Source organism: Leopardus geoffroyi, chromosome E1 (genome assembly GCF_018350155.1).
Source record: "Leopardus geoffroyi isolate Oge1 chromosome E1, O.geoffroyi_Oge1_pat1.0, whole genome shotgun sequence".
NCBI lineage: Eukaryota > Metazoa > Chordata > Mammalia > Carnivora > Felidae > Leopardus > Leopardus geoffroyi.
Window position 1 is genome coordinate 53,739,095 of NC_059330.1, and position 24,529 is coordinate 53,763,623.

The 24,529-nt window shown below is 56.4% G+C and overlaps 1 protein-coding gene across 6 annotated transcripts; it reads right to left on the reverse strand.

Moving 5' to 3' along the window:
* Positions 1-2,057: 2,057 nt before the first annotated feature.
* Positions 2,058-22,953, reverse strand: CDC42EP4 (CDC42 effector protein 4). 6 transcript variants are annotated; one of them, XM_045489609.1, is made up of 2 exons: positions 22,507-22,953; positions 2,058-4,237 (listed from the first exon to the last, which is right to left on the reverse strand). In XM_045489609.1, the coding sequence occupies exon 2, from the start codon at positions 4,123-4,125 to the stop codon at positions 3,076-3,078; it is 1,050 nt and encodes a 349-aa protein (XP_045345565.1). In that variant the 5' UTR covers positions 4,126-4,237; positions 22,507-22,953; the 3' UTR covers positions 2,058-3,075. The 6 variants fall into 6 exon arrangements, with proteins under 6 accessions (XP_045345565.1, XP_045345566.1, XP_045345567.1 ...); XM_045489610.1 differs by lacking the exon at positions 22,507-22,953 and adding an exon at positions 21,438-21,805; XM_045489611.1 differs by lacking the exon at positions 22,507-22,953 and adding an exon at positions 5,891-6,363.
* Positions 22,954-24,529: the final 1,576 nt, after the last annotated feature.

Genomic DNA, 24,529 nt, shown 5'->3' on the forward strand with positions numbered 1-24,529 from the left:
GGGCCTCACAGAGTTGTCATGACGATAAATGAGACCAGCACCAAGGGCAGTGCCTGGCATATGGCAGTCCTAAGGGCTGGCACCCAGCCTTCACCACAGTAATGGTGCAGAACAGCATGTGCCCGGGGAAGCATGAGCAGAGCCCCGGCCTGCAGCGGTGGTCGCGGACGGGACACGAAGGCTGGACCGGGGCGGGCTGGTGCTGATGCGCATCTTTAGGCTTAGAACCACAGCCCTGCCCGGAGCAGTGAGCTCTGCAGCACATTTTTGTTAAGTGTTGGCCGTGACCTGAATTAGCAGGACTACATTACTGCCCAGATGCAGCCCCTGGCTCCTGCTTTGGGTTGCTGGAGGTAGAAGGGGCCCTACAGGGCATCTGTTAAGGCGAGATGTGCCCTGCAGGGGCCGTGGGCTTCTCAGGCGAGCCTCGGGGACCAAAGGGGAGAGAGTCCTCTCCCCTCCCTCTTTTGGGGCCACCACACCCTGCTTCTCACTCCCAGCCTCAGCCACATCCCTCATTAGCTGAGAAGGAGCCCCTCTAGGGACAGAAGGGCCGGTGCAACATTTTATTATACTTCTAATTGCTTCCCAGGGAGGATGAGCTCCAGTCCAAATTTCTCTGCGGATGCTCGAGGCGAGGGGCAGGGTTTCCAGGAACTCAGCCCCACTGGCCCCCATGTGGAAAGGAGGATGTGTGAGGGACTTCAGCTAGCAAACCCTGCCTTGCCTGGGCTGACAGGGCGGACGGGTCTCCAGGTCCCCAACCAGGACAGACACGTCCTCAACCTCACTTCCTGAAGGAACGAAGCTCCCAGGAGGCCGTGAGCAGCCAGGTGAAAGGGCTTTCAGTCCATGTTGTCCTGAGTCTACTGCTTAGTGACTTGGGGAAGGTGGCCAGGTGGCGTCTGGACCCGTTTCTTATGGGCTCTCAGGCCGTGAGTCTGGACGAAGGGCACGCTGCCTGTAACATTCTCCGGGTCAGATGGGGAAAAGCCGGGAAAGAAAGGAGGGCGGCTCCTTTCTAGGGACTGTGTCTGCACCCGGCCCTGTAAGAGCAGCAGGGCTCCCGTATCACAGAGGAGCAGAAGGAGGCACGGAGCAGCCAAGTGACTTAGTGGCCACAGGCCCCCAGCTGGCAAGCGGCGGGTGGGCCACCAAAGTCCCAGAGCCCCCAAGACCTGCCCAGCAGATGGGCACATGAGCCTCGTCCCTCCAGGGGCCGGAGAGCAGCGCAGGAGGGGAGGGGCCCCAAAAGGACAGGGAGAGAAGCCACCCCAGATCCCGAGTGCCTCAGGGGCACAGGCAACCCCAGGGCCCCCAGTCGGCACCCGTACCCACCCACATCCTGCGACAACCCTCCCCAGAAGCAGAGACGGACAACGGGAGTGCCACAGCGCATTTTTTTTTTTTTTTTTTAATGTTTCCTCACTGTTTTAACAATACCATGAAAAAATATATACAGTTTAGAATCTGGAACTGACCACTGTTCGCATGGGTTTCAAGGGCAGCTGGTGGGGGCTGTAGGGCCCCTTCTGACTCCTCTCCTATGTGGGAGCCACACTACTGGAAACAGTACTGACAGGGCACCGGAATCAGGAACTAAGTGGATGAGGATCTGGCAACAAGCGGGAGAGGCTGCAGCACTGACGCCCGCTAACCCTGGCCTGTCCCCTCCCTCCGCCGGGTATGAGGGGACAGGAGAAGGTGGGTCAGCTTGTTCCCAGGACAGGAAAATAATCATCAGTTAACCCTGGGGCACATGCCCAAGCTCCCACTCGACCTCCTTGGGCAGGGTTACAGGACCAAAGTGAAACGCTGGAATCTCAGAAGAACAACAAATAGTTTTTTTAGCATAAGTATGTTCCAAACATGGTGTGGGGCATACTTATACTACAAAAATTATCCTTTGTATGCCTGACATCCTAATTTATCTCCGCGTTCTGGTTTTGTTTTGTTTTATTGCTAAATCTGGCAACCCTCTACCCTTAGGGGCCTCAGAAGTGGGGGAGAGGGTTCTGTTGGCAGAAAGGCCTAAAGAAGGAAGGGGAAGTGGTCAGTGTGTGTGTGTGTGTGTGTGTGTGTGTGTGTGTGTGTGTGTATGGGGGGGGAGTAACTCAGTCAAAAAAGCTTCTAGCCCTCCAAGAAATGATATATTAATTTTTTAAAAAATCCTTTTCCAGAAAATTTCTACACTGGCTGCCTTCAACTGTTAATAGCCATGGGGTGGGGGGGAGGGGAAGGACACACACGCACGGACACCCACCCCACACAGTTCTAAATAAAGTCTGGAAGCACTTAGTATAAAGGTTTTCTAAAAGGATTTGATCTTCCATCTGGTAGCAGAGCTGTTAACACTGTTCCAGATATGCTCTGGAAGGATTTAAACAGGACAGGAGAACAAACGGATCGATAGGGGCCGAGCGAGTGCCCAGCCTGTTCCTAGTGTCATCCTGGAAAGGCCCCTTTTAGAAAATTCAGGAAGCCTGGGGCCTCCTTTCTTTCGTTCCCCATCCTGTTCTCCCCCCTGGAAGGGGCCGCGTTTAGTGCACACATTCGGTCCGGCTTTGCTCCAAGGGGCTCCAGGCTCACGGTGCAGGAGCCGGGAGCGGGGGGCCGGGGCGTGGGACCACCTTTCCTCCTGCCACACGGCCACCAGTCACAGCAGAAACGCCAGGAGAGGAAAGGCGAGCCGAGCGTCCTTGGCCGAGGCACCGGGGCCGCTCCCGGACTGACCCGCCGCTGCTGCCCCACGAGGCGGGGACTTGGCTGACATGCGTCACCGTCTGAGGCCGGGCTGGAGGGAAGGGAGAACCGGTTCCTGCCGTAAGCACCCGGTCCGGCCCGCAGCACACGGGAGGGCTGGGTGCCCACGCCACCTCCCTGTGTCCCCATTGGGGCCCTGGCCTCGCCAGCGCCCCACGTCCAGGACGGGGGACGTCCAGGGTCTGCAGTGGAAGCCAGGCTCCCGGCTGCCTTGCACAGGATGGGAAGGGACAGGGAAGGGAAGGGGGTGGTGGCCTGGAGGGGGGGAGGGGGCAGGGAGGAGACGGAGCCCCCCCTCCTGCCTGGTGCCCCTCACACCCGGATCTCATCCTCCTCCTCCTCGTCCATGAAGGAGAACTCCTTGTCCTGCTGCCGGGGCAGCGCGGCCCGGGCCCTGTCGGGCCCCCGCGAGGCGGGGCTGCGCTCCTCCAGGATGCCCGAGGTGCAGCTGGACAGGGAGCTGCTGTCCCGCGTGGTGTGGCTGCCCTCGCTGCGGGCCGAGCCGGGGCTGGGGGCCGCCGCCCAGCCCTCGTCCTGGGGCGGGTCCCGGCCCGACGCGCCTTCTTGCTGCCTTGCCCGCGGAGGGGCCGCCGATGCCAGGGCCGGGGGAGCCCGGAGGGTGCTGCCTGCGGGGTCCCCGTCACGGTAACCGCCGCCCTCCTCCTCGGGGTCCCACTCCTCCTTGTCCATGATGCTGAGGACGTCGCCCAGCATGGAGGGGCCCAGGTCAATGTGGAACGACATGACCGACTCGGCGTGCTTGAGCCCCAGGCTGGCCTTGGGCACCACGGGCAGCTCCGTCAGGTCCCCGAAGGCCTGCTCGTCGAGGAGGGGGTCGGGGGAGTGGAGCGCGGTGGCCCCGTTCCGCCGGGGCGCCAGCTCCCCCTCGCCCGCCTCCTCCTGGCCGCCCTCCCCGGCGCTCGCCTTCTTCACGGGGCTGGACGACAGGCTCTTGGGCAGCTTGCCGGAGCCCTTCTCTGAGGCCTCCTTCTCGTTCAGCTGCGGCAGGGACATGGCGTTCTTGACGAACAGCGCCGAGTCCCGCAGGGAGCCCAGCATGTCCCTCTGCTCCCGGTCCCCCCTGGTCACCGACTGCGACCGCTTGCTGCCCCGGAACTTCCGGGACAGGAGGCCGCGTTTGGAAGACGAGGAGGCGGCCTGCTCCTCCAGGGACTCGCCGTCCAGCTCGCCGGCCTTGCTGTTGAGGAAGGACGTGTCCCCGAAGGCGTCCCCCGCCCGGCCCACGTGCATGGTGTGCCGGAAGTCGCCCAAGGGGGCGCTGATCATCTCGGCCGTGAGGTCCACGCGGGAGCGGCGCTTGGAGTGCACCGAGCTCGACACCAGCTGCTTGAGGATGGGCATCTTGCCGGTGGGGGAGGGGGGCGGGGGGCGGGCCTCCCAAGGCGGCAGGCGGGTCGGGGGTCAGATGTGAAGTCCGGCGGGCATAGGGGGTGCCAAGGAGGAGATCATAGGGCTGCAAGAAGAGAACAGCAGGCAAAGGGTTAACCCGGGCTGGGCGCAGGGCAGCAAGCCCATCTACAGAGGGGCGGCTGCCCGAACCTCAGCTCTCCCACCAGAATGAAATACTGTGAAGGAAGCCACCGGTGGCCCAAGCCTGCCTGATTCTTCATGCGCAGGCACTCGGGTTAGGTAGCCATGTAGAGTTCAGGTAGCCACAGACACATTTTCCCCGAACCAGAGAGAAGGACGATCCTTCTTCCGAAGGACAGCATCTCCCCCGACCAGGATGCCACCAGCGTGAACACAACCACGTTTAAGGCGGTGGAGATGCACAGGCGGTTCCGTGTGGCAGTCTGGGAAAGAGCCTGGGTCCAGGACAGGACTCCCGCGGACAGCCGGGCTGGAGACACGCTCTAGGTTCTTCCTGCTGTCTGACCTCAATCCCCGTGGAGGCAGTGGACACCTCAACCTGAGTCATGGTCCTCTGACGAGGGAGAGAACAGGATGGGCTCCGGAGAGACGCTGCCCGGCACCTCCACGTATGTGGGCGGCCAGACTCGCTTTCTGAATCAGAACTGGGGCGGGGCCGCTGGGACCCACAAAACCAGCTCTCCAGCCTTCCAGTCCTCACTGGGTGTCCCACAAACAAGGACCCCGCCTGCGACCTCTCCACCGTGGGGCCAAGCTCTTTGCTGGACACTCACCCTGTGTCTCCTAGGGATGAAGACTAGAAAATTCTGGTCTCTTGAATCGTTAAGGGTGCAGGAGGAGGGCAGGGACTAGACGGCCCGGCCCCCGAGATCTGCCGACCCCGGGGGGACAGTTAACCGGAAAAGAAGATCAGCGAGGGGGGCCCCGGAGAGCCTGGGGCATCTGAAAGCTCCAGGTACCACCCATACAGCTCCTGGCAAGCACCAAGTTGAGGTCGACTGTTGGAGACAAACCAGTCCTTTTCCCTCTGGAGGGACCTGCCCCAAAGGCTAAACCCAGCAATGCAGGGCTGAGCAGGGCAGGAAGACGGACAGGATCCGACAAGGCGGGTGGGTAAGGGGTGATGGTGGCCGTAGTCTTGCCAACAAGACTTCACGGCGGGACCACTCTTCCCACTGCGAAGCGCGACCCGTGGGTGTCCCGCCGCTTTCTTCCTCACCCCCAGCTAGGCCGCCACATCCCACCTGGCCCCCGACGCCAGCCCAGCAGATCCCCGTTTCCCCTTCTGTCCCTCTCCAGACCGTTCTTCACCTTTTCTCTAAAACAAAAGCCATCCAGGACTCACCGGTGCAGACCCCTCGATCTGGCGACCCGTCCTTGCCTCCCTCCTTCCTCCACGCCACTGCTCGCCGCTCCCCTACCTTTGCTCTGTCCTAGCCCTCTCTCAGCTTCTGCCTCCTGGACTCCAGGACTGGACACATGCAGGTCCCTGCTGGCACACCCTGTCACCTGGCTCACTCAACGTCCTTCCGGGCTCGGCTGAGACGTCGCTTCTTCCGGGAAACCGTCCTTAGCCAGGGTGAACCCTCTCGGCCACCTCGCCTCCGGCCTCCCGGCACTCTGCATGTCCCCTCTCCCGGCAGGCACCGGCTACATCGTTCTATTCCTGCCAGCTGGGTTGTAATGTGCCCACTGGAGCCTGAGCTTCCAGAGGGTTCGGACAGGGCCGACTCACCACTGAATCCCATCTAGCAATGGGTCTTCAAAGACCTGTTGAAAGGCAACACCTCCGTCCTGCCTTCCCCCATCTCCCTTTCTGCTTCCCAGTCCAGGGGCCGCGCTGGCTTCCCTTCAGCCTCTAGCCAGCTCCAGGGTTCCCGGCCGGCCTGACCCCTGTGTCCTCCAAACACCCCCCACAGCATTCTCAGTCTTTGTCCAGCTGCTGACGCCCAGTCTGACGGCTCCCCAACCATCAAGTGCCACCCCCCAAACCCCGCCCCAGGCAGTCATGCGACTGTCACTCCAGCAAACAAAGTTCTCTAGGACGGGAGGCAGGAGCCAGGCACCGGGGCACAGGTGACCTGGGCTGGGCTCAGAGCCAGGTGAGGACTCTCACTACCGCCAGTCAGCTCTCCCTCCTCCTGCCCCTTCTTCCCACCAACCCTCAGGCGAGTTAGCTCTCCCCATCCCTAACCTGAACCCTCTTCTCCTGCCCACGCCCTGGGACCTAACCTCTAAACAATCAGACACGGACCAGCTAGACCAAGGATTGGCCAGCATTTTCTTTCTTTTTTTTTTTTAATTTTTTTTTTTCAACGTTTATTTATTTTTGGGACAGAGAGAGACAGAGCATGAATGGGGGAGGGGCAGAGAGAGAGGGAGACACAGAATCGGAAACAGGCTCCAGGCTCTGAGCCATCAGCCCAGAGCCCGACGCGGGGCTCGAACTCACGGACCGCGAGATCGTGACCTGGCTGAAGTCGGACGCTTAACCGACTGCGCCACCCAGGCGCCCCTGGCCAGCATTTTCTATAAAGGACCACAGACTAAAAAAGATCTCTGGCTTTGGGGAAGATACTGTCTTTCCAGTAGGAGAGCAGCAACATACTGCATGGAAACAAAGGGTATGGCTGCGTCCCAATAAAACTTTATATATAAAGACAAGTTGTGGGCCAGATTTGGCCCATGGGCCCCGGTTTGCTGACTCCAACTACATGAGAAGTACTGGCCTCAGGGTTATCCCCTCGCCACACTGCCCAGGAGAGGGTCAGCATATGTGACCTTCTGGGTCTGCCAGGGGCTCCCAGGCAAACCTTTGGGGGAAAAGCTCTCTTTGGCTACAAAAGAGAAAGGGAGGCTGGGGTTGGTCTCAGACGTGTTAGGAACAGAAGGAAATCAAACCAGGTTTCTAATGAACGCTTGGTACCAGAGAATCCCTGAGCTGCTGCTGGCCCCAGGACACTGAGGCAACAATGGGAAAGGCTCACCTGTTCAAACGGCCTGCATTCGAACTCCTGCCTCTAGTCACAGAATCTTGGGATCTCAAAGAGCTGGGAGGGAAGGGACACCCAAAGCAGCTCCAGAAAACAGGTGTCACTGAAGCAAAATCACTCATCCAGGTTTCTGCCCCAAACGGCAGAGCTGGGCGAGAAGCTGGCCGCCTCCTGGTCCAGTGCTCTGCTCCAGACCTTTCTCTGGACTTTGGTGGGTAGCATCCTTTACCAGCTACCTTTACCAATTGGACACCTCTCCTTGCGTCTGGGCCAGGAGAGTCCAGAAAAAGGAGGAGCCTAGCTGCTTCCTCAAGAAAGTTCCTGAACGATCCGAGAGTGTCGACACTTTGAACCAGATAATTCTTTGTGGTGGGGGCCATCCTGCACGTGGTAGGATGTTTCACAGCACCCTTGCCTCTACCCACTAAACCCCAGCAGCATCCCTCCCCAGGGGGGACAACCAAAATGTCTCCGGACATACCAAGTGTCCCCTGGGGGGGGGGGTGCAAAATTGCCCCAGGTTGAGAACACAGCTAGGAATCTAAAGCTTATACTACTTACCAGATAAACAACAACAACAAAAAAGGGGGGGCGGGTGGGAGACAGGATAGGGGGCACAAAGGGTCAGAACTGTGGGAACACAAGACATGCACTTCCAGAGTTCAGGGTTTCATTGCAACAGTAGGAATCCCCAGACCCAGTAGGCAACTTCAAGTGCTGTGGTTTCCCGATGGGAAGTGCTCCTGACAGAGAAAGGGGAACCACACACTCAACCGCCAAGGGCTCAGCAGAACCCATGGAGTGGCTTGTGGCCACTCACAGGGACCTGGCATTCTGGCCACCAAGACTACAGGACAGGAGGGTCCCATCATGCCATCAGCCCCTCTTCTATCCTGGAGGGTAAAACAAAGGAACAGGTAAGAGCGGCCAGCGGGGAAACCCACAGGCCAGGCCCGGGGCCCCAGCATCCTGCTGGGCCCTACACCCTCAGAAAGAAAGTAAAAGTCTGGCCGGTGCTGTGTGCTACTTATAGCCTCGCTCCCCGGGGGTGGGAATGAGGTTTTCTGGCTTATAAAACACCAAACCATCCCTCCAGTACCCAGCATGAAAGAGTCTGGAGAGAGCTGGGGTCTCTGTGGAGTCACCTGCCATCCCACTGCCTAGCAGTCCTGGGACGGGGCCAAGGTCTGGGTCTCTGGGATCCTAGAGCTCAGACTCGATGGGCCAGGCTTCAGGGCTGGTGAGAACGCTAAGCTCTGAACAGAGAGCGATGCGGGGGTGAGGAGATGGAACACTGAGGTTACGGGCAAGCAGGTGGCCTGGGCCAGTCCTGGGGGCGGCAGGTCAGGAGGCCTGTGCTCCCACCCGGAAGGGGATCCTGCCAAAGAGAGCTGTGCCTTTGGCAGGGGGTGTTGCTAAGTGCCATGACTCAGCTCTGGGGATGTGGCTAAATAGGCTGCCTGATGACAGGGCAGCCAGTCCCCACAGCCTGCCGGCTGGGGGCGGGGCACCACCACCCTGCCCCGAAGCCATAATTCCACTCTCCTGCCAGAGCAAAGGAAAAGGGAGCAGGGACTCACGGCTGTCCCTCACTCTCCCCAGCCTCTGATGGATCTAGATGCCTCTACCCTTTGGCCCCACCATCCCCAGAACACTCCTTCAAGGCAGGAGCAACGGACCCTCCCTGGAAGGCCAGGCCCCTGGCTGGTTTACACCAATCACGCTCCCAGCTCAGCTCTGCTTCTGGGACCCCGGAGGACAGCGCCTGCCTGGACCCCTCACCCATCCTTCCTGGCATGTTGCACACAGAGCACTGGCCTCCCAGATCAGCCAGTCAAGCAGCAACCAGACAGACAGAAGGACAGGCTGGACCAGTGCGCTCCAAACACCCAAGCAGTGGCTGGCTCCTGGCAGCCGGGCCAAGGCAGGCGAGAGACCCAAGTTCTCCTGGGGCGGCAAGGCCGGCCTCCCACTCTCGCAGCTGACCCGCAGCTCACGCTGCTTCACGGCACGCATGCTTCTAAGCCCACCGTACTGCCATTGCCACCGGAGGCGCCTCTCCATCAACTCCCCTGAGTTGTTCTAACGCCCATCCGGGGCCAGCCCCAAGCAACACGGTGGAAAGCAAGGGGATATTTGGTGAAAGACAACCTCAGTCATGGCTTGGGATGGCGACAGGAGGCCGTGTTCATTTCATTCATTCATTCATTCATTCATTCATTCATTCATGTCCACCCATTTTCCCATACCTGTCTAGGCTCCGAAGACGGGACAGTGGAAATCTCAAGGCGGATAAGGCCCCACCTTCCCGGGGGCACGTCTGTAGTGAATATGGGTGGGTGGGGAACAGCGCTGCATACACGCAAGTAAGACAGTCAGTCTCTCAAGTGCTTGGCGTCAAGAAAGGGGAGCAGGTGTGGGTGTCACGGGCCTGGGGGAGGCCCCTCTGAGGAAGGGGCTCTGTGAGCTGAGAACTGAATGGTGGAAAGGACCCAGGCAGGTCAAGAGCAATCCAGGGAGGGAACAGCACGAGCACATCCCCAGGGGAGGGAAGAAGCTTGCGGAGCTTGAGGAACAGAACGGAAACCCAGGGGCCAAGGGCCAGGTCACACAGGCCCAGCCCCCTGAGGACCAGGTGGGAGTCTGGATGGCATTCTTGGTAGGAAAGGAAACAGATGGCAGTTCCCAAGCAGCACATGGTTGGTGCACAAGACGGCCGGCGCTGCAGAGCCCAAGGCAGAGGATGGGGGCCAGGAGACGGATGCGGCTACGGAGACGGACGGAGGAGGGCATAAGCGGGGCAGGGTTTGGAGGCAGTGACACCAGGAGTCGCTGAGGGCCCAGATGGGGGAAGAGAGGAAGGGCAGAATCAAAGACTCCAGGCTCCGGCCAAGCCCCAGAGGCCTTTTCCCCCTCCAGCAGGTGAGACCTGCTGGGCTGCGGACCTTTCTCCCAGGGTGCAGCCAACACTCCACCACTAGGAAGAACTTAACTTTGCCTGAACAGGGGAGGCCTTCTGCCACACAGCCCCTGCCAGCCGGAGCGACACATGGAAGGGCCTTGTGCAAGTTCCGCGTAACACGGGCCACTCCTCTCCCTCCCTGAGAGGCTAGAGGCTCTGGCTTTTGAGGCCAGAGAGAGACTCGGTGCCTTCTGGAACATTCGGCAGCCTTCTCCTGCAAAGATAAGGAATCCCAGCGAAGGCACAAGACGGTTTAACTCCCAACGGTGGGACGGGGCTGACGGGCTGCTCGGTGAATGAACAGAACCGCGGACGCTTTGATCCACATTCTTCCATAATGCGGGAGGAACCGCGGTGGGGGCGATGTTGTTATCCTTGCCGACTTTAGTACTATTTGGAATCTTTTACCTCCTTCACGCGCACTGCGAAAAGCCCTCGTATTTGTAAGTGTGCTGTTTGCACCAGGAAATGAAGAAGCACGGTCTTAAAATAATCTGGGCCTGAACAGCGACCAAAAAAAAAAAAGCCCGGGATGGAAACCTGAAATACCACCGTTACCCACTCCCGTACCACTTGCCTATCCGTGTCAAATATCTCCTTAAAGTCCCTGGGTATGGAGTGACCATACTCTCAGAGATGGTGAAGCCACATTAAGGGACTTCAGGGACACATGAAAGGACACACGAAGAGACTGCCCCCAAGTGTGGTCTTGGAGCAGGGGCAACTATCGCAGTTTCTTTAAATAATGGCTTTAAAATGATTATGATTTAGCAACTGCCCTGCGGAACGATTTCAAAGCAGGAAAAAAGCCACACACGCAGATATGCATAGAAGCCTTATTTAGAATCACGAAAGGCTGGAAACAACCTAACGGCCAGGAATAAGGAAAGGGGTGTGAGGAGTAGGTCCTATTAACTCAAACGATTAACGTGCGAAAACCACGCTGCCACACGGGCAGCTGCTTCCCAAACGGCATTAAGGGGAAGGAGAAAGCAGGCAGAGCTCAGGCTTGTTCATACACAGCATTCACACGTCTACACAGAGAAAGGCTTAAATGGCACACAGGGAAACTGAGGAGTTAAGTTAGACTTGAGTGGAAAACAGGCAATTTTTTTTGTTTCCTTTGATGTGATATGCTGTTTTAATAATAATAATAATGATAGGGGCGCCTGGGTGGCTCAGTCTGTTGAGCTCGCGTCCCGGGCTCAGGTCATGATCTCAAGGTTCGTGAGTTCGAGCCCCGCATCAGGCTCTGTGCTGACAGCTCGGAGCCTGGAGCCTGCTTTGGATTCTGCGTCTCCCTCTCTCTCCGTCCCTCCCGCGCCCATGCTCTGTCTCTGTCTCTGTCTCTCTCTGTGAAAAATAAACAAAAAAAAAGTAAGAAAAAATAATAATCATAAAAATCCCAAAGCATCAATGTCCCAAAGCATCAACGGCTGACACTTCAAAACCAGCTTAAAACTGTCTGGTTCTCAGGGCCCAATACAAGGCACCGAGCTGGGGCTGGGTGAGGTGGGTCTCGGGTCCACTCTCTCTGCGCCAAAATCCCCCGCGGATGTGTGTTCTCTTTTCCTCCTCCCCCTCCCCCAAGCTAGACAGGTTGTATTCAAAGTCGTGGAGGAGAAAGTGGGCGACCTCCAGCAGCCCGGTGTCAGGGGAGACACGGAGATTAGGACTCCCCCGAAAGAGCTCGCTCCCCAACAGCTGCTTCCTGATGCCTGAGCCTCTTCAACTGAGCAGGAGATGAAAGGTAACGATCGCCACCCCCCCCCCCCATCGTCACCGTCACCGGAGACTGGCCAATTTCCAGTGTCACTAAAGCTCCAAGTTGGAGGCCAGCCTCCCACACAGGTGATCCCACAGTGGGACGCTATCCGAGATGCCCGGGGCAGGTGAAAGTTCTGCTTCTGCTGCTCCTACAGCCCTAAGCTCAGCTCTTCCGGTGGCTGCAGGGGAGCAGAGAAAAGGCTGGGGTCACACAGGGCAACCAGCACCCCAGTGCTCCCCCCCAAACGGTGGACCACCAAGCCACGTGTGGAAACAGCAGCACTGTCTAAATGACAGAGTCTGGTGTCTGACACATGCCAGGCATTGTCCTAGACCATGGGCCACTTGTGCCCCTCACCCTGCAAAGAGGGTATCAAGATTGCCCCCCATTTTACAGAAAGGGAAACTGAGGCTCAGACGGTGTGAGCCTCACCCGACAGATCACTCTCACATCTACTTAAATGGTGACTTCAGCCCACTTCTGGTGGGTGTTGGACCCATGGTTTCCTGTATGAGGTGATGCCTCCTGGCCTATTCAGATGTTCCCAGCTGAGAATGTGCCCGTGGAAGACGGGGGTGGGTGGGTAGGACGGCATCGGGAGGCTGCTTATCCAAGACCCTTGGAACCAAGACTCATTGGGACGGACTCTGTGTCAGAGATCTGCTCTCAGGGCTGGCTCAGATGCGCTCTTCCCTACTCAGGATCTCATTCCTGCTCCCTGCTCAGAGGGACCTCCCCGTGTTCTGATTCCCTGGGAAGGGGTGGGTGGGGGAAGAGACCAACCTGAAGCAGAAGCCAGGACTCCCCTGGCGTGTTTAGCAGCTCAGCACAAGGCTCCGCCTCCAACGTCCCTCCCTCCCGCTCCGCTCTAGTCCCCCTCGTGTCTCCTGGTAGTCCCAGCTGCCAAGAAGGAAGACCAGAACCAAGCTCCCTTCCTAAAACCTCCCAGGCTGGGGGCCCTGTATTTGCTCCATCACCCCTGCCTGCCTGCCCATCCAGACCAGGCTCACTGGCCCATGGATGCCACTGCCCAGCCCCATGTGGGCAGATCCCACTTCCTGCTTCCTAGAAGAAAGGGAAAGTGAACAAGGGCCCAGTTTCAATACCTGCTTCCCAGAGCTGCAAGTTACCTGTGCACTTTCCCAGCTTTCCCTGCTGGGTGAGCCCGGCCCAGCTAATGAGGATGTGAGGCTCTTGGCCGGAGCAGGGCTCACAAGGCGAACCCCACGTACTCCACACCAGAACTTCTCAGTGACTCCTGCCTTCTGCTGCCTCTCTAGGGCTATTAAATTATTTACAGCTATACCGTTCGCAGCACCAGCCTCACGTGGCTACAGAGCACCTGAAACGCGGGGAGTCCGAATTCACATGTGCTAAGGGGCGAAACAGACAATGGACTTCAAAATGCAAAGTAGCTCATCCTATTTTTCTATTGGTTACATGTTAAAATGAGAATATTTTGAATATATTGGGTTAAATATTAATTTCACCTATCTCTTTTCACTTTTTAAAATATAGTTATTGGGGCACCTGGGTGGCTCAGTTGGTTAAGCGTCCCCAACTGTGGCTCAGGTCATGATCTCAGGGTTTGTGGGTTTGAGCCCTGCATCGGGTTCTGTGCTGATGGCTCAGAGCCTGGAGCCTGCCTCGGATTCTGTGTCTCCCCCTCTCTCTGCCCCTCCCCTGCTCATGCTCTGTCTCAAAAACAAACATTAAAAAAAAATAAAAAGATAATAAAATACAGTTATTCAAAATGGAAATGAAATCTGAAACTCGCAAACTGCTTCCACTGGCTAGTGCTGATTGAGGCATTTTCCCCTTTAGGACAAGGGCAGTACCTTCCACTGTAGGTAGATAAATAAAGCCAACCACTGTTCACCTTTGGGGGAAAATATTTACATGTTCATAAATAACGTCTGCGTTATTTTAATCTAAGTACTAAATTCCAAAATTTTACATCCAGTGGGCCGCTAACGAATGCTAGGTTGTTTCCATCTTATCCCAACTCTGTAACAAAAATCCTCTGGCTAAGTTTGTGCCAATCTTTATTTCCGGTCGAAAAATAAGTTAAATTACTTCTGTTTCTTATTGTGAACTTGTTCTCCAGAAGGTTCTACACACCAAGCTGCAGTTCCAGCAACACAGGAATATAGTGTCTGATACCAGGGGCTGTATCTTCTTTAGTTGGAAACAACAAAAATACGACAATCAGCACACTCACAAACTTGTCATTTGTATCTCCTTAATTATAAGGGAGGATGAGCATTTAAAAAGTGCATCATCGGCCTCTGTGTCTTTCTCTTGGGAATTGCTTGTCGAAGCCTTTCGCCCAATTCTCCGGGGAAGGGGCTTCACCTTTTCAATGGATTTGTAGGACTTTAAAAAAAATTTTTTTTTTTCAACGTGTATTTATTTTTTTGGGACAGAGAGAGACAGAGCATGAACGGGGGAGGGGCAGAGAGAGAGGGAGACACAGAATCGGAAACAGGCTCCAGGCTCTGAGCCATCAGCCCAGAGCCCGACGCGGGGCTCGAACTCACGGACCGCGAGATCGTGACCTGGCTGAAGTCGGACGCTTAACCGACTGCGCCACCCAGGCGCCCCTGTAGGACTTTTTAAAATATTAGAGCGGTTAAAATTTTCTTACCATCCTATACATTTCTGTAAGTTTATCATGCACCCGTTTGCAGTTGGGTGATTTTGTCTTCTTTTCCACAGTGCTCATTCATTTTTATCTGGTCAAATTTGTTTCGTGGTTTCTGGCTTTAACACTATGAAGCAAAGACCTTCTCCACTTTTCAGTTTATGAAAATATCCACTTCCTCTACAATACCAGGTAATATAATAATGAGCAGCTACTCAGAGAGAAAAATACTGGAAGGAAATACAACAAAGTAAAGCTGCCTGTGGCTTATAAAATTGTGGGTTGTTTAAAATAGAAAAACGATTAAAATACAACAATGTTGTATGCACGTTACTGATTCCTTATAGGATTGTTATAAAATGTGGGTAAGGCATTAAAAGTTACCTTCACCAGATATTAAATTCTTTATTTACAGATACCCTTCCACTCGTGAATCTATCTTGGGACTCCCCTTTTTGTTTGCTGGTCTGCTGATTTCTAAACCAGGTTTACACTGCCACTTTGTAAAACATTTTGAGCATCTAATAGGGGAATATCCCTACTTGAATTTTTTCCCTAAAATTTCCTTGCATTTTTGGTTTCTAACGTTGTTCCTCTTCCAGACGGACTTTAAAAACGGTAAGTCCCAAAAGAAATCCTAGTGGGATTATGTTGGAATTGAAAGGACAGAAGAAATGAACTTGGGAAGAATGGACTTTATCACAACATCAAAGCTTCACAGCCATTTATTCAAATCTTTTGGATAATCTCCTTTATTAAATGTTCTAAGTCATACACATTCCTTGTGGTGTTTATCCCAGGTCATTCTGTGCCCTCTTGTCATTGTGAGTGGATTATGCTCCTCCCCCCTTTACCTAGCTGTATTTTCTGACTATTACAGCTGCTAAATGGGGACGCCAGTCTTTTCTTGTTTAATTTATATATATTTAATGTCCACGCTGCTAAACACACTTGACTATATACGAACCCACTTTTTCAACCCTAAGTTGTAGGAAATTCAAATTCGAATGAAGAATTTCTAAAACTTCGCATCCAAATAAAGATGTGCCATAGGTGTTAAAAACACACTGGATTTCAAAGACTTTGTATGATTAAGTAATGTAAAATGTCTTAATTTTTTATGATTATGTGGTGAAATGATATCTTTTTGATGTGTACACTCGGGTTAAACAAAACATTAAAATTAATTCCACCTGTCTTTATTAAAAAAAAAGTGGTTTTTTTTAACATTTATTTATTTTTTGGGAGACAGAGAGCATGAGCGGGAGAGGAGCAGAGAGAGAGGGAGACACAGAATCTGAAGCAGGCTCCAGGCTCTGAGCTGTCAGCACAGAGCCTGACGCGGGGCTTGAACCCTCGAACCATGAGATCATGACTTGAGCTGAAGTCGGACGCTTAACCGATTGAGCCACCCAGACGCCTGTCTTTAGTTTTTTAAACTGTGCCTACTGGAAAACTGAAAATTACGTATGCGGCTGGCACGGTACCTCTCTATTGGCAGTGCTGATCTAGAGGGATCTCCACTGATCATGCATAATGCTCACCACTGGATTCAGACATTCTCGTTCATTTCAGAGAATTGATAGTTTCTTACAGTTTATAAGAAAACGAAGCCAGTAACTTAGCCAGGCGAAGGTGCAGTAGGGAAAACACGCTATAGCTTAGAAAATCTACCCTTTGACTGCTGGAAAACACAGAAGCAGCTGTCTAGGCTTGTGACAGAACTGTAGCAGAGCCTGGGCTCTAAGGCTGGGGCTGAGGACCCCACTCTGGGAAGTGCTATCCCAGCTCCCACCTGTGGATCTCAGGTGGTCCATGTGTCACCGGAAGTATGAGAAAGGGAACTCACATTCACTGAGCTCTTCCTCTGCACCAAGCAGCTGCTCTATCTTGGCTAAACTGCCTTTTTTCCCCCAATTTTTAAAATGTTTTCTTTATTTTTGAGAGAAAGAGAGTGCGAGCAGGGAAGGGGCAGAGAGAGAGGGAGACACAGAATCCGAAGACAGGCTTCAGGCTCTGAGCTGTCAGCACAGAGCAGGACGCGGTGCTTGAACCCACGGACCGTGAGATCATGACCTGAGCTGAAGTTGGACATTTAACTGACTGAGCCACCCAGGTGCCCCTGTTTGTTTTTTTTTTGTTGTTTTTTTTTTTAACAACAAAACAAGTACTACCACTGTCCTGTGTTCTTTCCCACCATCCAAGGGACTTATCATCCCCATCTTACAGATAAGAAAGCTGAGGCTAAGAGACACCAATGCTCCACCAAGTCACGTACTTGCGAAGAACAGGGCTGAGAGAAGAGCCTCAGGATCCGCCTGGTTCTGAGGTTCTTCCCACTGTGGTTCTTCCCACTCCACCGTAAGGTGTGCAGGGGAGGGTCCTAAGTATTGCTGGGGCCCCGGCCTCTGAGATCTGAAGGTTCTGGATGCATGCACACGCACAGGATACACAGTTTTACATAGAATTCCAGGTTAAAATATTCCCAGCCTGGCCACTCCATTCTCCACCACCCCAGCGAAAAGTACAGATAAATCCTGGGAAATACAGGGGCAGCTGCATCCTGCTGGCAACCGGCCATCCTCTCCACCGGGCTCCTTCACCTTGGTCTCTGTATCCACCTCCTTCCCGATCCCAGAACCGATCCCAGAACCGTGTGCTCTGGGCCAGGAGAGGGAGGCAGCGAAGGCAAGTGGGAGGGGGAAGGAGAAGCACCCCCCCCCGACCCGCCCCCAACCTGGGGGTGAAAACAGCTCCGGGGAAAGAAAGGGAAGGCGTGCCCTGTGACCCGACGACGGGAAGCCAGGAAGCCGCAAAGCCGCTCAGGAGTTGAAGGAGTCAAGAGCCAGTGACTCTGGGATATCAGCAACTTTGCTTGTTTACGGGACTCTTCCTGGAAGCTTGTGTTTCCCCCCAGCCTGCCTCGGGACACAAGCAGCGGCTGCCATCACAGGGGGAAGAGCCAGGAGAGGAGGAAGAGGTGCCTGGTGGGGACCCCCTCGGCCTGAGCACCCAGGGCAGGTCTCCCCGAAACCTGGGAGCGGCCCTAATGCTCCGCCCTCCAGCCCGGGCGCCTCACAAAGAAGCGGCTGGGCTTGAAATCAGATCTGCCAGGCCCTGTTTGGTTTCACTTCCCTTCTCCTGAGAGTCCACTGCTCAGCCGAGGAGTGGGGATCGAAAGACACTCGAGGCTCTCCAGAGGGTGGATCTGGACTCACTCCAGAGCGGGCTGGCAAATCTCCATCTTGGCCCTGCTGGAGCACGCAGGGTGGAGGCGGAGAGCACGGACCCTGGAGCCAGACTCCCCACCGTGGCCCGGCCACACTGAGGCACGTGTAACGTGCCTCAGTTTCCCCGCACACTTTCAAAGGGATTGGTGCCATTACGTACTTCCTAGCATTGCCATAAGGATTAAATAAGCTCGTGTAAGCAAGGCCCTCAGCACAACAAGAGGCGAGCACTCACGTATTTGCTGTGAAGATGCTGTAATGTGCTCTCTCAGTGGATGCCCTATGCCCATGCCTTGAAAGGTAGGAGGAAAATTCCAGCATCCCCAGCGACACTCTGGCCAAGTTCAAAGACATCTACCTCCGGAGCCACCTGATGATACCCAATCCAAAAGGCTCCAGAGCTGACCCTTTTCAAGTCCTTGGGGGGGGGGGGTCCCCAGGATGAAGTGTTGCAGGAGAAGGGGTCCTCCCAGCTTCTGAAGCCCAGAGATAGACTGCAGTCCCCACAGGCCGTGGATCGAGCCATCCAAGACTTGGCTCCGCTCCCCCTCTCCCTTCCTGACCTTTCACGATCCAGGATGAAGAGTCTGGCTTCTCTGGGACCAGACTTAAACTCTTGCCGATTTCAGCCTGATACAGGGGTGGGGGTGTGAGGCGAAGGTGGGATAAAAGAAACGCCTGCCGCTCCTCTCTAGGATGAGGGCCGGATAACTGAGGAATCTGGGGCACTGTGGGCGCCAGCGACAAATAATGCACAAAACCTCCACACGCTCCACCCCCCAATAAAATGCTCCCTGGTTCTCTGGACCTAATCCAACCCTCACTAAGGTATAGAAGCTATAGTGGAGCCCAGAGAAGCCTCCTTTTGTGTTCTCCCAGCCAGGGGCGCTAGTCCCCCTTTGATGCTCAAGGGCGATATTCTAAGGCATAAAGAAGGCTTGCAGGGAGTGGGCCCCTGGGGGAACAGACAAAGGAGGGGCCGGGAACAGAAGCCGGGACACAGAGCTTCCGTGGTCACCCTGGGAAGATCTGGAAGCTGGGGTCTGCAGCCCACATTTGGCCACTGCAAAAATGGCACGATTCTGAGCAGACCTGGCCGAGCGAGACGCTGTCCCTGAGTATACACTCGGGTGTTTCTTGCCCTGGAACGGATGCCTTTCAGAGGCCCCCGCTCCTGGGATGAAGGAAAGAGGGGGAAATGCCAGCAGGGCAGCTCAGTCTCTGTGGAAGCCTTCCTTCACGAATGTTCCCCACACTGCCCTTGCCTGACCCCGAAGGGAGACCCTTCCCCAGCTCGGGAGGCGGAGTGGAGACTTCCGGTGCCCCTGTTCCTGGAAAAGGAGGGGTCTGGATGCCAGCGCTTGCCACCCTGGCATGGAGCCCCGAGCTGCAAGCCGGCAGTGCCTGGGGGAGACTCTGATGTACGTTTCTGGAAGGAAGCCCAAGGCTCCACAAGAGGCGTATTTTCAGCCGGAGCTTCGAGGACACACTGAGTGGGAATGTGGGAAACTAATAGCTTAGACTTCCTTCACGATACTCTGCGAGCGAGCGAGGAAGGACCACATCCAGCCACACACCCGCACCCACACACACCCACACGTCCCTCCAGGTGTGACCATCCAGTTCCTCCAGAGAGGGTTGGCATGGGTCTGTCTCCCCGCCCCCGAACATCCCAGAAGTCTTCCCCAGAGCAAGCCCTGCAGGACCCTCTGCCAGCTGGCTCCAAGGTTTGGTTCCTTTTCCCAAGGTTGAGGAAAAGCCTTCAGTACATAGGTCAGAAGACCTAAGCTGGGGTCAGCCCTCTCTCAGCTTCCAGGGCAAGATTGCACAACCCCTGTTCCTCCGCCCCCAAGCCTTATCTCTGGCATCAACCCGGATCCTGTTCCTCCAAGGGACAGACTCCACCCTCCCCACCTAGGGCAAAGGAAGCTGGAGACAGGCAGAAATTCTCAGCTCTCTATTCCCACCCCAGAGAAGGGGAGAGTGACTGCGAGAGAGGGGCTGAGAGGGAGAGAGAGGGAAAGAGAGGACACGGAAAACAAGCAAGCCTGGCCAATATCAAACACCTTGCTGGCCACACCTGGGCACGGCCTGTCCTGGCCACAGAAATCAATCAACCACTCCAAAGGCGGAGGGGGTTGGAATCCCTGAACCAGAGCCAATCTGAGGCCCTGCTGGGAAAGCGCCTGACTTGTCAAGAAGGATCTAAGATTCCTCTCCCAGGACAACATCTGTTGGGGCGGAGAAATCCTCCCAGCCCCACTTTGTAGATAAGGCTCTCATTTGCTTGGGGCTCCCTGGGCTCCCGTCTTGTGAGGGCTGGACATTCAGTCTCCAAGAGGCAGCAGGACAGAAGTAGATCCGGGTTTGCACATCCACTTGGGATAAGCATCAGTGGGTGGGCATGTGTAAGGGAGAAAGGAAGGGAAAAAAAGAAGGGTCGAGAGAGGAAAAGGCAGATAAAGGACCCCAATAAAGGACAGAATGTTCCAAGTAGAGGCCTGAGCGAAGCAGTTTAATAACGGGGGTCTGTGAGCTCAGGGGGACATCAGAGGGGTTGAGATTCACCCCAAACCATCGCGTTTTGGGTGCAGACTCCCTTGATCACACCAGCCCGCTCCCTGTCCCTGTGTGGGTCACCAGAACCCCTGGGAAGACCAGAACCCACTGGGATATCTCCCAAGGTTCACTGAAGCCCCAATTGTGGGAAGGAGCAGCTGTCCTCCAGGAGTGGTGGGCCAAAGTCCACATTTGGAGGAGATGAACCACACTAATCAGTAGTCACATGGGCAGCTCACACAGGGCAGCTGATAAAAGGTGGAGCCCACATGGCACCCCCCCACTCCTGGCAGGCTCCTAGCTACCACACAGGGCGGGAGCCTCACCCGACTCCCCAGGACACCCCATTATTGCTCCGGGAGCCTTGGAGCCACCTAGAGGCCTGGATGGGCCCAGCCTGGGTCCAGAAAACTCCCCATTCCTGGGGAAAATCCACAGCTCAGTTCCCCCTTCCTTTGTGCCCTTTGTTCTCTTAAAATTCAGTCCATCCTGCTGGTGGTCCCCTCCTCCACCCCAGCCTCAGAAAGGGGGCGGAGGCGGCGGGGAGTTATTAGAAACCCAGACTGTTCGAAGAAGTTGCATTGCAGGAGGCCCTCCTGTAACTGGGCCCCTCATTGTTTACGCCGGCTGCATGGGGAAAGCTTTCTCTGGTCCAGATGGCTGCTGGGGTAAGGAAGACAGAGATCATCCCTCCAGCACCACGCACCCTCTAGAGAAGAGCCAGCAGGCTTCAGCAGCTAGGGTACCCTGTCCCCATTCAACTGCTCGGATACACACGAGTAAAGAATAGGCGCCGAGGATGCAGCTGAGGGCGTGGGAGCCAGTCAGATTGCAAAGGGTGAACAGAAAAGAAAAAGCATTGTATTTCCCCTCCATTCTCTCAGGGAGAGAAAGAAAACTTCCAAAGCCCAGGCTGCAGTATCTCTACGGGAAACACCAGGAATCTGGTTTGAGTTAACAGAGAGCACCCCTCCCCCAGACACACACACACACACACACACACACACACACACACACACACACACACACGGCTCAGTCCTCTCCCAGGAAGCCCGCCCAGCCGCAGCCCTCCAGCCCCGGCTCCCGGTTCCCGGTTCCCGCCCGGCTCTCCCGGTCGGACACTCACCGGCGGCGGCCCGGCCCTCAGGGCAGCTGGTGGAGGACGCACCCGGGGCAGGGGCAGTTTTGTACCCCCGGCTGGGGGCGCTCCAGGGAGGGGGCGGAGCCAGAGACGGCCGACCGCAGCTCCACCGCCCCAAGCGGGCGATTAAATCATTAACCGACCGCTCGCGGCCGGCGGCCACGCCAGGAGCGCTCTGCCCCAGGCGCACCCGGCGCGCCGATCCCGCGCGTGGCCCCCTCCCAGGGCCGCCAGCTCGGCTGCGCCCCACCCCGCCGGGAGGCACCGCGTCCGCTCCCGCCTCGGCCTCTCCCGCCTCGGCCTCCAGGTCTCTCGAGGAGGCGGGCGGGGCCGGAGCCCGGCTTGGGGTGGGGGTGGGGGGGGGCGGCGGCGGCTGGAAGGAGGTTGTATTTGTTTCCTCGGCCGTTCCCTTCCAGGCAGCTCCTTCCTTCTTTCCTCCCTCGCCGGGTGACACTGGGTGGCGTGTGCTGCAGCGTGTGTACGAGAGCGAGCGCGTGTGTGCACGCCTCCGCCACTACACGCGAAGAATTCGGTTTCTATTCACGGAGAACTCCGTGCGCACACACGCCCCCCTCGCGGAGACGGCGGGCGGCTCGCCGCGATTGTTGTGCCCCTGCCCATCCCGGCGCACGCCCCATTCCCGGGCCAGCGGGCGGACCTTTAAAGCCAGGGACGACCCCCGCCCCCGTCCCACGCGCCCCAGCAGCGCCCTGGGCCGGACGCCGAATCCCGGTCTGGAGAGAGGAAATCGAGGCAGAACGCGGTTTTCCCGGCTCTCGGCCACCCCCCTCCTCCCCAAAGCCCGCTCGGCTCGGACACGGGGTGCGCGGCTCCGGGTCCCAAGCACCCGGGCCGCCCCGCGCGCGCCCCGGCCCAGCCCTTCCACCCGGGGCCGGGCGCAGGAGTGGGGGTCTCTGAGCCCTCCTCCCCGCCCCTCGGCCCCCTGTCGCGGCGTCTTCCACGCTCTCCGCCCCCACCGGGGGCCTCGAGCCACCCCCCGCCCCCAGACCGAACCCACCCAGGCCTCGCAGGGCGCGGGCTGCTGGTCGCCTACCTGGGTCCCCAGAGACGCGAGCGCCGGACCGGCGCGGCTGCGCTGTACCCTCCGTGGGCTCTGCGCGGCGCCGGGGCTGGAGGCCCATGTCAGCGCCGGCGTCCGTTTCCCTCCGGCCCTCGGGCTCGCTGGGCGGCGAGCCGCTCGGACACTCCCCTTCCAGGCTCCTCCCGCGCCCTCCCTCCCGCGCCCTCGGCGCTGAAGTCACGGCGCCGCCTCAACCAATGGCGGCTGGGAACTCTCGCCCGGCCGCTCGGCCTCCTCGGTTCAAATCTGCGAGTCTGAGGCTGTCGGGGCTCCTCCAGGTGGGGCGGCCCGGGTGTGGAGGCCCACCGGGACCCGGGCCGGGGGGGTCCCGAGGGCCCCAGCGGTGACCAGGAACCAGTACCCCCCCACCCTGCCCCCAACCTCCCGGGCCCGGCCCCGTCGGGAGAAGGGAACCCGGGGTCTGCGTCCCCCGGGCCGTGGATTCGTCCCCGACCCTAACTGGAAACGAGAGGGGCGGGAAGGAGCCGGCCCGCCAGCCTCGTAGAGGGTGTCAGAGGGGTTTGGGCGGGGTGACCTGGCTTCGATCGGCTTGCTTTCCCAAGGTTTGTGCCCTTTGCCTCCTGGGTATCCGCGGAGGCTAAGTTCTGCTGCAGATGGACCTCGAGGACGACCAACTCCTGAGTCCCAGAGAAGCAGGCCTTGGGCTCCTTCTTTGAGAAACGGCTTCCGTTTGTAAATGATCCTTACCAAAGTAATAAACGCCAATGGTGAGATATTCCACAGGAAAGGGGACGGGGCACAAACTGAGAATTCCCTTGCTGTTAGCAGCTCCCTGGGTTTTAAAGGAAGTCAGGCGAGGGGCGCCTGGCTGGCTCATTCGGTGGAACCTGCCACTCTTGATCTCGGGGTTGTAAGTTTGAGACCCAAGGTGGGTGAAGAGATTACTTACAAATAAAAATCTTAAAAAAAAAAAAAAAAAAGTAAAGATAAAAAAATTAAAGCGAGTCAGGCAAAGGTGGTATAAACCACAGCCTAACCTTATCTGTCCAGAGAAAACTTAACCTGGTTCGCTGAGTCCCGGCACCCTGCCCCCTTCTTCCCTGCAATTTTAACACATTATTTTGTCTTTTAGGGCTAGCTGTTTAGTAATTTGTTCTCCTTTTTACAGGTGTCTGGGGGTTTGGCCTTCCCAGTTAGATTACACATCAATTAAGCATACCTCTAGGACAAAGTCCTCACCCTTTTGTAATTCTGCCCCTCCTTATCCAAATTCAGTGCTCTGCAAGGGAGGCTCCTTCCTCGAACTTTGAACAATCCAGCGGTTTGCCTTGGGGGCAAAGATATGTAAAACCCAACCCTGCCTTCAGGATGCCCACAGCGGATGTAGGCGGTCCCTGGAAGAAGCTGAGTGCTTCTAGACTGTGATCTCAATTGCCTTGCTAGAACCCTACCTGGTCCGGAGGCTTGACTGAAAGACCGTGTTAATTTTCCCTGTGAATTGCTAGGGACCTTTACCTCCTAAGTATCTACTGAGGCTAAGTTTTGCTCTAACCTTTCAGACTATGGCGGCCTATGGATAACCAGAGGAAATTAGCAAAATGAGAAACTTGAAGCTTGAACATCTACCTTGACATTTCTGGCGAGCTCTAAGCCCCTGACTTTGGAGAGGGATTTGAGGTCTTAACTGCACCTTTGCTATAACTTGACCTATAAGCCTTTAGGCGCTGGGCGCGTGTTTCTGCCTGTGGCAACTGCTGGGGCCTGCCCTGAGGGTTGGGCATACGTGATCCTTAAGCTGCATGGGCCTGCCCTACCCCTGCTCCCCAGTGTGCCTACCCATCCCAAACTCACACCTCCCTGCTTTGTTGACGCTGGGCTCTGGGCATCTTAGTTCATATTATTTTGCCCCGGCCTTGAAGGTTCGTTACATTAGGTGGGTTAATCCTAGTTCCTTGTAGAGAGGTCACCTAGTCAGCTTTGCCATAAAGTATGACTCTGGGCCGGTCATTTAACTTTCCAGAATGATCGATGGTTT